The sequence below is a fragment of the Mus pahari genome, chromosome 5 (assembly GCF_900095145.1).
Source record: "Mus pahari chromosome 5, PAHARI_EIJ_v1.1, whole genome shotgun sequence".
Lineage (NCBI taxonomy): Eukaryota > Metazoa > Chordata > Mammalia > Rodentia > Muridae > Mus > Mus pahari.
Window position 1 is genome coordinate 38,065,949 of NC_034594.1, and position 15,764 is coordinate 38,081,712.

At 40.6% G+C, this 15,764-nt stretch overlaps 1 protein-coding gene across 4 annotated transcripts in view; it reads right to left on the reverse strand.

Moving 5' to 3' along the window:
* Window positions 1-15,764, reverse strand: part of Trak2 (trafficking kinesin protein 2) — a 61,417-nt gene that overhangs the window by 17,736 nt on the left and 27,917 nt on the right. For all 4 annotated transcript variants that reach the window (XM_029539161.1, XM_029539163.1, XM_021198320.2 and 1 more), the window contains exons 2-7: window positions 15,187-15,475; window positions 11,102-11,296; window positions 6,120-6,196; window positions 4,129-4,245; window positions 2,274-2,483; window positions 1,669-1,747 (exon numbers count right to left, since the gene is read on the reverse strand). In XM_029539161.1, coding sequence (XP_029395021.1) covers window positions 1,669-1,747; window positions 2,274-2,483; window positions 4,129-4,245; window positions 6,120-6,196; window positions 11,102-11,296; window positions 15,187-15,277 — 769 coding nt within the window. In that variant the 5' untranslated portion in view covers window positions 15,278-15,475. The remainder of the gene's footprint in view (window positions 1-1,668; window positions 1,748-2,273; window positions 2,484-4,128; window positions 4,246-6,119; window positions 6,197-11,101; window positions 11,297-15,186; window positions 15,476-15,764) is intronic.

Consider the following 15,764-nt stretch of genomic DNA (forward strand, 5'->3'; position numbering starts at 1 on the left):
GAACTCAGAAATCCACCTGCCTCTGCCTCCCAAGTGTTGGGATTAAAGGCGTGAGCCACCACGCCCGGCTGAGTCAAATCTTTTTAACCTAGAAAAATAAGGGTTTTGCCACCACAAACTAATGCTGAATTATTGACAATGTTGCTAATGAGAGAGATTACTTAAAAAGGCAAATGCTAAGGAGCTGATTTAAGCTTTTTCCTCATGAAAAAGATTTTTGTGACAACCATTATGAAAAGCTGAAGCTAGCTTCATCATGTATCTTTTTAAGTGTGCCACTAAGAACACTTCAGGAACATAAATAAAATTGCACAAGCAATGAAAATCAATTTTAGCAGGTCTAACAGAGGAAACTGCCCCAGTCTAGGGCAGAATGTGAGGAAGCTACTGAAACGCTTCTGTAGGACAGACATTCAGGGACAACCACTGAGCGAGTGGGGCCCTAGACTAACAACAGCCCAGTGCATGTATATATCTAAAGCAAAACCCTTAGAACTGGATTTGGGGAAATCTTTACTTCATATAGCAAATTTCACATCCAGACATAAGCATAAAAATTACTTTTCACTTTTACATCCTCCTCCTATCAGAGGGTGGCAGCTAAGAATGGGAGGGAGGCAGAGCTCCTGGGATAGTTGATTCTCTGTTAAAATGGAGAAGGTGGGTAATGAGATGGAAGGGAGTTAGGTGAGTTCCTTCTGGATGGCTAATATGCTGTTAAGCAAGGTATCCCATTTGGAGATATACACTAATGAACTGATGCGAATTTATTGTCAGCATAAAAGGCCATATACTTACAGGGCGATTCAACAATCTCTTTCCATGATCTAAAAACATTTGATTTTTTTAGTTCACATTCCTTAAAAATGAAACACACCCCTTAATAACACAGCCAGTACGTTGTGAGTGCTCACAGGTGGGCTGTGGCCATCTTTAAGCTCTGGCTCCACCACTTACGAGCCTTCTGACCTCAGTATAATGCATCCTCTCTTTGTCTATTCCTGCAAACAAAATGAGAGCTTTGGCTCTCTTTCTCTCTAAGATGCTATAGCTAATGTATAGAAATTCAGGTCTCTACTTAATGATAATGGTAGACAGGCTAGATAAATACCTTAAAAACACATATGTGTCTTAATTAAGGTTGTGGACACAATGTGATATTCTCATTTTCAGTAACTGAAACTTTGATCCTCAAAGTTTGGTAAGAAACTTGGTCTCCAGTGAAGCTTGGTGCCCGTGTGGTGGTGCTGAGGGGACAGGAGGCTGGACAGTACAGCTTAGCAGGGGGAATTCTGGTCACTGGGTACTGTCTTCAGGAAGAATCAACACTAGTCTCTCCAAGGGGGAGAGTTCTCTAAACAGCAAGCGGCTATAAACAAGATTGCCTCGTGTGTTTGGCGCCTTCTGCATAACGTCAGTGCCCTGTCTGTTTCCCTATCAAGCCTACACAATTAGAGGACCTCACTGAGCTGCTGGATTCTCCAGCCGAAGACCTGTGAGCTAGAGGGCTGCTTTAGTTTGTAAGGAACCCAGCAGCAGCTATTTTGTTATAGTGACACAAGAGCAGACCAAGACAGCAACCATTTAGCACTGGTTCTATTGAAACCAACAGCCCGAGTCAGAGATAGCCCACCAAACTGCCCAAGAGCAGAGCATGTTACTACTTACGAAGTTCTTTAACACAGTCATTGACGAGCTGTTGTTCCTTCTCTTCATAGGTAAAGGTTTCTGTCTTGATATGACAAGCCTTCAACAGGAGAAAAGATAACCCACATGACAATGGTTCTTAATGAATTTGAAGTAAATGTTACAAAAAACTTTGCCACTTGAAGAACAAAGTTCATTACTTATAAAAGAAACAAAGGTATCCCATCAGGTTTAATCTATCACAAAATAAAGGACTATAGAAGAGACTATAGAAGACAAGGACCTCTGCCTTCACTCCACTCAGGCCTTCCTTCGCACATGTCTGCTCACACATCTCCATCTGTGTGATGGTCCTCTAGCCTCAGCTAAGATGCCACCTGCTTGATTCCCATCACTTTACAAACCCAAAGAAATGTGTACTTTTCTGACACAATCCTCCTCCGAGTGGGGTCCTGTTAATTACACAAGACGCACACCTCTGCTGCTGCTGCTTTATCTGCTAGCTTTTCCTACTCAGCAAGCCCTAGGCGAAAACGGAGGCATGGAGGTGATGCTATGCTGAGGCTCACCTCAGTATCACCCAGACCTGACCACAGAGTGTTGAAGGAGAGGAGAGCGAGCTGCACCTTGGATCGAAGGGCCATGTTCTCTTCTTCCAGCTCCCTGAGCTTCTCATGCAGCATATCCAGCTGCAGCAGCCCTTGAGACAAGCTGAAGGACTCATTGAACCGAAGAGGCGTGGAGCAGCTAGAATCCGTTTCACTCTCCTCAGAGGCAATAGAGACAATTCGGAGCAGCTCATCTTTCTTGGATAGCTCGTGCTGCAGCTGATTAACCTGCAGACAGAGTATGGTTACAACAGTCCACACAGTTTTCATACGCTCCTAATTCACAGAACAACTGTTTCTCACCATGAAAGTCTCCCATCAGATGCTAGACAAGTGTGTAAAGAGAGAAACAAAACTACATGCATATTGTTTCCTAAGCTACCCATTTAGACCAGTGACTCAGCAAATACACCTTTTCCAGAGCATGTACAAAGAAAGCCATATAGTACTGTTTTCATACTCCATAAGAAAGAAATATAAGTATCTTCAAAGCCTTATAAGAGACCCCACTTTAAAACTCACCCCCATGACTTGCACTTTTTGGTCACCTAACTGGGGAGAATGGGAAACCTTACACATGCTAAATACAACCACTGAGTTACAGCTACAGGCCTGTAGGTTTTTCTTCTATTTTTAAAATTTATTTTATTTTATATATTAATTTTTGAGATACAGTTTCTTCATGACTTGTCTAGGCTGGCTTTGAACTTGCAGTGCTCCTGTCTCAGCCTCCAGAGTGGGTATGATTTCAAGCTTGTGCCATTGAGTTTGGCGATGACTTATATTTTTAAGCTGTCTCTGACTATGCACATCTTCCCAGTGTGGATGACCATGAGTTTTGGAAATAAATATTTTCAACAGAAATGACCAAATCTACTCATAAAATAAAATAAAAAAAAAATCAGACAAAACCCAAGTTACTGCTGGGCATGTTGTACATGTATTCAATCCCAGCACTGAGGAAGCAGAGGCAGGTGAATCTCTGTGAGTTCACGGCCAGCCTGGTCCACACAGTTCCAGGCCAGCTAGAGCTACATAGGGAAAAAAAAATGAGAAAACTTGAAATTTAATTACTCAACATGATAATAAATTACTTACACATTTACACACACACACACACACACACACACACACACACACACACACACACACACACAGCGCCTTTTGTTTTAGTTTCTGAGTAAGATGCATGGTATCTTGACACCATAGGCTATCACATAAAAAGCCTACTTCCTCGTTTGGAGTTGGTAAATGAGGTCCCACAAGCCCTCAGCTATAGGCTGCAGCCACTACTCTTGATCACCCTCCAGAACTTGATAGGAAGATTCCTTGTTGACAATGAATACTGGAGTCATCAACATGAAGCAATCAAGTTGGTACTCACCTGAAAGTTTCCTCCCTACTACCTAGTTTTCACAGTGCTGGCAGGTGCTACACACTGCTTGGGGACACATCTGAGGACCCTGCTACCACCATCACCAACCAGCCTAGCGAGACACACCTGCTGCTGCAGTAGTGGCACAAATGTCACGGGAGTAACCAACCTCTCTGATTACATTTAAAACTTGCTCTACAAGATGGAGCTCATGCATGACTGCACTGTTTTAGGGTCGAGAACCCATGGTCAGGTGGGTTGGGGAGAATCTACTAACATTATTCTGCTAAACAGACATAGTAGTAAACTAACTCCTAATGACCTAGCAGTATACTTTTACCAGAAAAGCTGCATTTTGCAGTATATGGAAATACATAAAGTCAATAGGTACTGGTGCTATTAACCATTGTCAACATTTCAGAAATATACATGGAAATATACTTTTCCAGTAAATAAGGCCCGATTATTATTATCCCCATTGCAAATACAAAGGCTTACTTGATCAAAGGCTTGTCCCAACTGCTCCTCCAGAGCTTCATTCTGCTCAGATAAGACATGGTTTCGCTTTAAAAGAGCTTGCCCAATTCGGGCAGCTAGCTCTAGATCTCGGTCCCTCTAGAAAGTAACAGATGAACATTTTCTTTGAGTATATAAAAAAGAGCAAATTAGAAGTTCTGTAGTGAATTTTGCTAATGATAAGAACAAGTCTCCTATAAAGCATAGAGATTCATTTTACAACCCTAATAAAGGAGTGAACAGGGGCTAGAAACACAGGTAGTGTTTAGTAAATCCTAGTCAAATGGGGGACTGTAAAATTATGAATGTAAGAGGTCACCTCTTGGTATCACATGAGGTTTCACTGACATTCTATTCATTATGACCTACCAATCCAACTTTGTACTTAAAGCCTTAAGAAGCTAGAAAATGTAGGCTTTAGAGATGAGGGTGGGGCTGTGAGTGTGGCTCAATCGAAGAGTATGCTTTTAATGCTTGGGGCTCTTGGTCAATCTCCAGTGCATCCCCCATATCCAAGGAAAATATTAAAGTGGATAGAGCCTGTCCAGTAAAAGCTAAGCCAACATTTGTTGAGAATAGCAATACGGCAATGACCCAGATTAGGTATTTAGGATATGAATCAGTTATGTATACTGGGACAGTTCCATTTAGTGTAGACTATACGCATTTAGAATCAGTAGCATGGTCTAGAGCCTGGTTTTCAACTAGTGCAAGAATGATAGCATTACAGACTGGATAGTTTGAGGTCATAGGACTCTACCTCAAGCATGGAGAAGAGAGCCTAAGAAGCTGGTGCTAATGAGCAGGGCATGTGGGGATCCTCATCTGGTGATAATGAAAGCCTCATTTGTAGACTAGGAAACTGTTAATAAACTTTTAATTGCCTTTATATTAATATGAGTTCTTTTTACATTAATATTAGGTGAAAAACACTAAGTTTCTAAATTTTCTCTATCTAATCCATGGAAATCAGTTATCCCTATACTTCAGGGCAACTTATAATTGGCATATATGGAAAGCATTCTGAGAACAGACATACGTGTCAGGGAGGAAGTCTTCCATATGATCAACTGAAACTGAGCTATAGGAGACAATATGCCAAGTGAAAAAGATATGCTATATATGTTAAAACTTCCACATGGGTCTGGAGAAACACTCGGTGGTTAAGAGCACTGGCTGTTCTTGCAGAATACCCAGGTTTGGTTCCCAGCATACACCTGGTACTACAAACCATCTGTGATTCCAGTTCTAGAGGATCTGACACTCTCTCCTGACCAGTGCAGGTACTGCACACACACAACCAGACAAAAACAAAAACAACAACAACAAAAAAAACAAAACAACAACAAAAAAAACAAACCCACATACATGTTAAAACCCCCAAAACCTTTAAATTTCCACAGGCAAATGTAAGCTCAAATAACAGCCTGAGCTGGAAGTACAAGCAGGAGATGCTCCAAACTGTGGGTGCTGATGGAAGCACAGCTTTCTCAACGGGCAGCTGGGCTTAGACTGACTACCATCAGGACAACTTAAAAGTAACTTTCTGGGGCTGGAAATATGACTCAGTGCTTATGGGTTTGTACTGCCCTTTCAGAGAATCCAAATCCCAGTTCCAAACACTCATACAGGCAGTCCACAACCACTTAAAACTCCAGCTTCCAGGGATTCACTGCCTTCTGTGCTCAAGAGCATCGTCCCCCATAGTTAAAAATGAAGGTTTTTTAAACAACTGCTTTATCCTAAGACAGGGAGGTCAGACAACACTATATATGCCGATCCACCCACATCAAAATCATGAGCTTCAAGGGACCTTCTACTCTGGATGCCAGCCAGTATATCACTTATAACAATCAATGCACAAGTCTAGAGAACAGGCTGACCATCATGTTTTATCTCTGCAAACCCGACACATTCCAAACGACCCTCAAGCTTTAGGTTTTATACCAGAGAGAGAAAAGATACATGCCTACCTCTGCCAAGAGATGTGTGACCATGTCAATGTCATTGTAGGTTTTGGTCATCTGCTCCACTCTGTCTGTGCCTAGAACTAAGACAGTTAAAAACAAGTTACCTTAGGAAGTAACTGGGACCAGAGGAACCCAGGTACCCAGGAACACTGCCCAACCAGTAGCACGAGTTCCTTCGGGTCTGGGCCAGTGTCCTGAGCAGACCTTGGGCTCAAACTCTACAGCCAGTCCCACAATGCCCAGAGGATGCTCCACTCCCAGGCTCTCAAATACGCCCAGGATCCCAGGATCCCAGAGACAGCTGGATTCTGAGGAGTTTTTACACAACCAGGACCACAGGAAGGATAGCTCTAGTCAGATATAGCTAGGGCAGGTAGCACTAGAGATAATGAGATGGCGGGAGGCAAGCTTAACATAAGCAACAGAAATCAAGGTTACTTGGCATCATCAGAAGCCAATTCTCCCACCATACCAAGTCCTGGATACTCCAACACACCTGAAAAGTAAAATTCAGATCTAAAATCACTTCTCATGACGATGACAGATGACAGAGGGCATTAAGAAGGACATAAATAATTTCCCTTAAAGAAACACAGGAGAACACAGGTAAACAGGTAGAAGCCCTTAAAGAGGAAAAACAAAAATCCCTTAAAGAATTACAGGAAAACACAATCAAACAGGTGAAGGAAATGAACAAAACCATCCAAGATCTAAAAATGGAAATAGAAACAATAAAGAAATCACAAAGGGAGACAGCCCTGGAGTTAGAAAACCTAGGAAAGAGATCAGGAGTCATGGGTGCAAGCATCACCAACAGAATACAAGAGATAGAAGAGAGAATCTCAAGATACCATAGAAAACACTGGCACAACAGTGAAAGAAAACACAAAAAGCAAAAAGCTCCTCATCCAAAACATCCAGGAAATTCAGGACACAATGAGAATATGAAACCTAAGGATAATAGGTATAGAAGAGAGCCATTTTAAAGGGCCATTAAATATCTTCAACAAAATTATAGAAGAAAACTTCCCTAACCTAAAGAAAGAGATGCCTATGAACATACAACAAAAATAACAAGGAGTAACAATCACTTTTCTTAATATCTCTTAACATCAATGGACTGACTCAATTCCCAAATAAAAAGACATAGACTAACAGACTGGATATGTAAACAGGACCCAGCATTTTGCTGCATAAATGCACCTCAGTCATAAAGACACACATTACCTCAGATTAAAAGGTTGGAAAACGAGGCAGAGGCAGGCGAATTTCTGAGTTCAAGGCTAACCTGGTCTACAGAGTGAGTTTCAGGATAGCCAGGGCTACACAGAGAAACCCTGTTTCGAAACAAACAAACAAACAAACAAACAAACAAAACAAAAAAGGTTGGGAAACAATTTTCCAAGCAAATGGTTCCAAGAAACAAGCTTGAGTTTCCCAACCTTTTTATCGAATATAATCAACTTTCAACCAAAAGTTGTCAAAAGAGAAAAGGAAGGACACTTCATACTCATCAAAAGAAAAATCTACCAAGAAGAACTCTCAATTCGGAACATCTATGCTCCAAATGCAAGGGCATCCACATTCATAAAAGGAACTTACTAAAGCTCAAACTACACATTGCACCCCACAGAATGATAGTGGTAGACGTCAACGCCCCATCTCAGCAATGGACAGATCATAGAAACAGAAACTAAACAGAGATAGAGTGAAACTTACAGAAGCTATGGACCAAATGGATCTAACAGATATCTATAAAACATTTCATCCTAAAACAAAAGAATATACCTTCTTCACAGCACCTCATGGTACTAAAATTGACCACATAATTGGTCACAGAACAGGCCTCAACAGATACAAGAAGACTGAAATAATCCCATGCACCTTATGCACCCAAGGTCTTCAATAACAACAAAAACAACAGAAAGCCCACATACACATGGAAGCTGAACAATGCTCTACTCAATGAAAACTTGGTCAAGGAAGAAATAAAGAAAGACATTAAAAGCTTTTTAGAATTTATTGAAAATGAAGATACATCATACAAAATCTTATGGGACACAATGAAAGCAATGATAAGAGAAAAACTCATAGCTTTAAGTGCCTCCAAAAAGAAACTAGAGAGAGCTTACACTTGCAGCTTGACAGCACATCTGAAAGCTCTAGAACAAAAAGAAGCAATCCACCCAAGAGGAGTAGAAGGCAAGAAATAATCAAACTCAGGGTTGAAATCAACCAAGTAGAAACAAAAAGAACTATACAAAGAATCAATCAAACCAGGAGCCGGTTCTTAGTGAAAAGGGAGACATAACAATGAAATATACCTTAAAACAATTATTCTGTCTGCTGATTATTAACAGTTGAAAATATTAAAATTATGGTCTATAAACATCATGGAAGTACTATTGAAAATTTTTCTCACTGTGCTTGAAATTAGCATTTTCTTAATGTTTAACTTCAAAGAGTTTTTGCTATTTTGAAATTTTAAAAATATACTTACTGATAAANTAATTTCTCTCCTAGAAACACTGATAATCTTTTTTAAGTAAACTGATTGTTAGACAATGTACAAAGATATATAATGTGTTTTAAATACTCTCTCACTATGTCAGGTGGTATCATATAAGGGCTTCTGAATATATTTCTTAATGATTCATTTTAATATTTTATGCTTTTTACTATGCTTAATTCCCAAAGAATATTTTGTATGCTTTGAAATAATTTAGTATTCAACATTAGATATAGGATCCTCAGTTATGGATAATATTAAATTTCATTAATGATACTTTTAGGGTATGAAGGGATATGAATATAGAAGTTGAACACATTTTTTATGTATTACTTGATTCTCAAAATACTCAATATTATTAATATGTTTGATGTATACAATATATTTAAATAATAAAAATTTATGGAAAAAAGAAATTAATGTTAGAAATATTAAAAAACAAAAAGGCAAAAAAGTCCAACTCTATAAGCTTTAAAAACATCAGAAAATCTAAATCACTCATAAAAGTCCAACATATCCACAAATCCACAGAATGTTTATAGAAGTCATTGAAGAGAATGAAAATACACATGGAAAGAGAAAAAAGAAGTGTTCATGTCACACATAACCCTAGATGCACCACCCTTCTGAGCAAAGCACACAATAAACTGAGAGAGTCCAGTGGTCACCAGGCAGCCTAGGCCTGACTACTTCTGCCCCTAGGGAGGTAAGTCTGGTCCACTCACCTTTGAAGGTGTGAGCTGGGGAGGGGAGGGATTAAGTCACCTCCTTTATACTCTAACCAATTCAAGTTACTGATGGGTTATGCTGCTACCACAGAATTCAGTTACAAAGTCCTCACACATTTAAAACTTAAGAAACAAAGCGAAATGGTAATACAAAATAGTTTTCCTGTGAAAAATTTCCAGAAAACACCAACAATAAGAGCAACACTAACTAAATGGACCTAGTATGGTGTATACACACATATATGTATTTATATGCAATAAATATAACAAAAATTACAGAATAAGAGGTTATGAACTCAGAATAAGAGAGGGTCCAGGAGTTGAGGGAGTTACAGCAAGAGATGGAAATAACATAAACCATTACTTGCGTGAAAAGCTATAAAAATATTCAAAAAGTTTAAATAGAAAAGACAATCTTGAACGCCTTGATTTAACTTACTTTAGCTATTTTAACTGTTATGGGCAGAAATACAACCTTATTTGGCCTTCTTGATATTTCAAGTTTAAACTCACTCTGTCTGTTTCTCTCTCTCTCTCTCTCTCTCTCTCTCTCTCTCTCTCTCTCTCTCTCTCTCTCTCTCACACACACACACACAGAGGGGGGGGGAGGGAGGGTCAGTTAGTTCTAAGAAAATTGCCATTCTGAGCAGGTTAATAATTACTAAAAATAACCATTAAAAAAAAATGAGGAGAAGAAACAATCACTCTCCAACAGCCTGTCATTAAAAGATGGCTGAGCTGGCTAAGGCCCTTGTTGCCAAGTCTGATGACCCGAGGGAACCAATTCCCATAAGTTGCCTCTGACCTCCTCCACACATAAATGATGGCACCCCTCCCTACTATAAATAAATAAAATGTAATTTAAAAAAAAGGCTAAAGTGCTCACTAGGAGATGATGTAATCCCTTCAGTAAGTAAAACGATAGGAGTTTCACAGACATACCAGTGCTGCTCGGAAACTTTTGTCACATATTCTAACAGCTACTATGTACGTTACATTTTCACACTGAATAAGTAGGAAACAAATTTTTAAACAATCCGAAAAGGAAACCAAACTAAAATTACATGGAAATAGGGCTCTGTATCTGAGACAAGTTTGGCTTAGTCGTTCATTCTCTGGGAGTCACTGAGTAAAACTGAAGATTACTATGTAGTTCATATGTGTCTCTCCTTGGCATGATGAAAGTATTCAGAAGCATGCCTGTAATCCCCAGCACATAGGTGGTGGAGGCAGCCCAATCAGAAGTTCATACCAGGTACACAGTATGTTCAAGGCCACCCAGGCTACCTAACAGCTTGTCTTTAAAAAAATAAAATACAGTGTATCTAAGAACTGTGTTCTTTAAGGAACTGTGTAATTCCTGGGACTGTGTTCAATAAGGAAATATGGGAACTAAAAAAGCTAACACTCAAGATACCAAAGTACTAGGATAATAAATGTTGGCAGACAACATACAAATATACAATTATAGATAATTGCACTACTTTTTAAACAGTTCTCTTCTCTCCTCACCCGGAGGCAAATGTCAAGTAAAATGTAAACTGTTTGCAATAATTCCCTCTCAGTCATAAGCATGGCAACAGTTCTCTCAAACATAACAGCTGTAACCTCTTCTGTCAGGTCAGTCTGAGCTAGAGCAGGTGACACTGAACAATGGCTACTAAAAGGCAATGCTAAATACCCCTGATCTTTATAGCTCCACGCACAAACTCTGGACAGGCTGAAAACAACAAACAAAACAAACTCACTCATGTAGCGGAACGTCTCTTCAGCGAGGACTGGGGAGAGGGTCTCGGACGCATCCTGCTGCTGGTGGGATGACTGTGCCCAGTCTTGGTTTTCACAGAGAAAGAGGGAGTCTACTCTTAGCTTATACTGTGGCAGCTGTTCTTCTAGCAAGTTCACCAGCTCGACTTCAGGGAGATCCTCGTTGGAGCAGACATCTAAGAAGGAAGAGTCCCTTTAAGTGAATCTAGTATGTTCCACCTATCAAGCTGTAGTGAAATTAGTTCTTTGAAAGTAGGCAACCAGATAAATGTTGGACAAGATCATTTTTCCCCTGATTTTTTTATTAATATAGTCTAGTATCTCAGTTTGCTTTTTATATTGCTCTGAAAAGAGAACTTATAAGGTAAAAATCATATTAATAATTTAAATTATATGCTGCCAAGATATATTGCTTATTGAATATAAGCATGTTTTTGAATTTTAAAATGAATCAGAATATGATTCTTATTTACTTCTTTTTAGTACTATTTCAATCTATTTCAGTTTATACATTTGGGGTTAGGGAAGGGAACAAGAAAACCAGAGGAAAACAGTCAACTCATAAGGGATAGAAAGTATATCGTCTTTCATAATAAAATTTGGACTTTGTGAGAGGACTCTTCAAAATCTGGAAACATTACATCTTAGTGTATTTTCACAGCATGTAGACACAGGAGGATATTAACGTTTACTAAGCACTGGAAGCGGAATACATATTTTATCATCTTTACTCTGAAGATGGATATACGTAAAGTACTAAGTATGTAAGAAATATGAAATTGGAGCCCTTGCATTTGGTGTGATGCATTGGAAAGATCCCCCGGCCTATAAGTCAGCGCCTGTTTGAGTTTCCTGCGTGAGCTCTGTACATTCCATGGGACCCCGAGGAGGCCATCTGACTTCTAGCCTCCATTTTTCCAACTGAGGATGACTAGAGGTACTTGACCTCCATGGCAGTTGTGAGAACAAAGTGATAATCCATGAAAAATACTTTTATCTTGAGATAATGCCTGGCTCTGGTAGAGACACCGCCTAGAAGGGAATTTCCTGTCTCTTTCACCTCTCACCTCCTCTTTGAAGTTGCTCCTGCATGGTGCGTGACAAGAGCTTTGCCACTGAGCCCTTTCCCTGGCCCTGCTCTTTATTACTGTTTTACTACTGTGTCTTTAGACCTTGTGGTGGCCAGTGTTAATCGTCAACTTGAAGAGTCTACAGTCACCTGGGAGACAGGCCTCTGGAAGTGTCCTGCAGTGGTTCCTGCACAGATTCTCACACATTATCTTTGACACACCATGCATAACTCTATCCAGAGCCTATGTTCTCCAGGTGCTGCCCACTGTCCTGTGTGTCAGACTTCATATTTGAAAGTATATGGGCTCTGGCATCAAATTTAGTTTCTAAATCTGACTCCCCCTAGCATTCCTGATGGGATCTTTGATACATGACTCATCTCGCCTGAGCTCTATTCCTCACACATTTGCAAAATGAAAAGCATCATCTATTACACCCGGGGCTGTGCTTGCCACAGAGTAGATACCCACTGAATACCGCTGATGTCTCTTATACACTGGCTCTAAACACAGTTGGGGCTTTCTTATGTGTCTGCCCCAGCTTCATGTTTATGATATTACCAAGCATTTAACACCTTCCAAATTAAGTGTTTACAAAGAAGAGGTATCTCTTTTAGCACAACTAAAATACTAGGGCTTAAAATAGAGGAAGTAGAGGATGACATACCCACCCTCCTACAGCCGGAGACCTGGCAGTGCTCTGTGGGTAGTATAAAGAAACATGCTCTAACTGGCAAAGAACAAGTTTAAGAACACATACCTTGAAAAATCACATTTCTATTAGTTGGCCTGAACTTACAAAGGACAATTTAGAAAGTTTAATACAAAGGCTGGCACTATCACACATCTCCATTCATCCAGAAGATAAGCGGTGGCTTCATAACCACAGAGGAGATGTGGTCCATTTAAGCCTTAATCTAAGGAACCCACAAACCTGACAGAGCTATTACAGAGAACCCTGAGAATGTATTCACAGCTGTGACTATGTCCATTCTGCTCGCTGCACACACGTTACAGACTGCCATTCTAGTCCTCCCAGAAAGACACTGACTACAAACACATGCAGACAGGGTGCTGCAGGAGCCGATGGCAGTGAAGATCCCGAGCAAACCATCACTGCTGACGTCCCTCCCACTCACTCCCTTCCAGGCACACTGCCTCCACTTAGGTCCAGGGCCTCTCTTTGGTTTTCTTAAATACGACTTCAGAACCGGCTGCCCTGAACACACTCAAATCATCCTCTAAACTGTACTCCTGTGACTCTCCAGAATAAAACACACACACACACACACACACACACACACACACACACACACACACACAGCTCTACTTCACTGAATAGCTGAGGCAATCAAGCTAATTCTAGAATCTTTATTCTAGAATTATTCATACTAAAGTATGAATCCATGTAAAGAAGATGAGACATAGTCCTGGAATAAGATCCTTATCACCAGATGATTTCTCAACACAAAATTAAACTAAGGAAAATCACTTATATAGAATATATCAAGATCACATAATTCAATACAATTTCACATTTTTTGCAAGAATTTGTAAATGGCCAATAACTGCACATGAAAGCACACTCCATGTCATTAGTCATCAAGGAAACTTAAGTCCCCAAAGAAGCTGCAGTGCAGATTACAGAAATGGTTCATAGCAATGGACTGACCTTATCAAGTGATCATGATGTGGAGCAGCAGCCAGCAGGGCAGAACCTGCAGCCTTTGCTGGTCTTAAAGACAAGTTTGATCAGAACATGATCATACTCATTCTTTCATGGTTAATCTATGACTGCTTTTCTGCTGTAACAGCAAAGAAGGTTAAAAAAATTTTTTTTAAAGCACAAATAAAAAAATCTTGTGGGCATGGTGGCACATGCTTTTTTTGTTGTTTGTTTTTTCGAGACAGGGTTTCTCTGTGTAGCTCTGGGTGTCCTGGAACTCACTCTGTAGACCAGGCTGGCCTCGAACTCAGAAATCTGCCTGCCTCTGCCTCCCAAGTGCTGGGATTAAAGGCACGTGCCGACACATGCTTTTAATTCCAGCAATTAGGAAGCCAAGACAGGAAGATCTCTGTGAGTTCAAGGGGTATACAGAGAAGTACTATCTGGAAAAACCAAAGAAAGAAGAGAAAGAGAGAGAGAGACAAGACAGACAGACAGACAAAAAACTGTAGTGATATAGTATAGTACAGCCTGAGTGAAATGTTTCAACAAAGCCTTTGCTATGTTTGGGTCAATCAGTAGATATGTTTGGGTTAATCAGTAGAGGCTGAGAAATTGTTTTGAGATTGTTTGAATCTTGAAGAAATGTTGTCTCTCTAGAGAATCTATACTTGGTGCTACGTGAGTGTGTGCAGCTAGAACCAACCTTGGTCCTAAGGCACTCCAGGCAAACCTGTGGTTCTTACTTTGTTTATGGCTAGCCATGGACTGAGATCTGTGTGCGTTGTCTGCTCTCAGGAACAGCAAGGGCAAGATAACTTTGGTAGCTGGGACTTTTCCCAGCCTCAAGTAACCTTGTATAATGTTTGAATAAAGTAACTAGAGTGAGCTGCCTGGGTGTCAGTCTTTTCCAAGAAGGCCGAACCCCTCTGCTCCTTTGAAAAATGAAGTCTGGTCCTTATGGCAGCACAGCAAGTTCTCTTATGTTCTTTTATTTTTATTTTAAAAATTATGTATTCTTGCAGAATCAAGGGCCTACAACTTTGTCTTCATACCCTTCCAAATCCATAGGTCAGTGAGCTAGCTTACAAGTCCTGCTACAGAGGTTTGGTGGATATATGGGAGGCAGGCACAAAGAACTGCACAGAAGGCAGACGTTGCTCATGTGAGAGGAGACAAGGATGAACTTATTTAAGTCACTCTGTCTCGGGGCCACCGGGCTGCAAAGGGAGGCTGGGGTTTCATCACGGCAGGTCATGTAGATCAGACTGAGGAATTTGCACTTTTTCCTGTAGGAAATAACACTTCAACATTATCAAAATGAACTCACCAGTGATGCTCTCCGAGTCTCTATGATTGCTACTCATGAGGTTTGCTTCACCTGTTCGTGATTTGAAAATGGCATTCTGGGATTGACTCATGCAGAATCCTTTCCTGCTTTGGTTGAAAGGGGCAGCTTTCGTATGAATCACAGTGAAGGAAATCCATTAAGCCATTTGGTAAAGAAATGGGCGTGGTCATATGGATATTTTCTTTAGGACAGATTTTCTGTGATGAGTCAGGTGACATCTGCAGCTGTAAGTGCTCTCATGTGGTTACCAATCCTGGACAGTCATGGCCTAAAACAAAGAACAGAGAGGGTAGACAGAATTCAGCATGCACTTTAATAATAAGACTCTAATCACCTGCCATTAAGAACGTTTTTCTGCCGGGGAGAGGGCGGCCTGCAGAAGCCACACAGCTTCTGGGAAAGATCCCATTTCTGGCTCTAGTCATCCGGCACCTTTCCCGCCCGAGGAGGGGTGTCCGCCTGGGAGGAGTCTCAAGGCCTGAGCTGGCAGGAGAGCCATCTTTGCTCCAGTTCGCTTAGGCTCCAGTCTGCAGTCTGCGCTGGCCAGAGTGTGGACC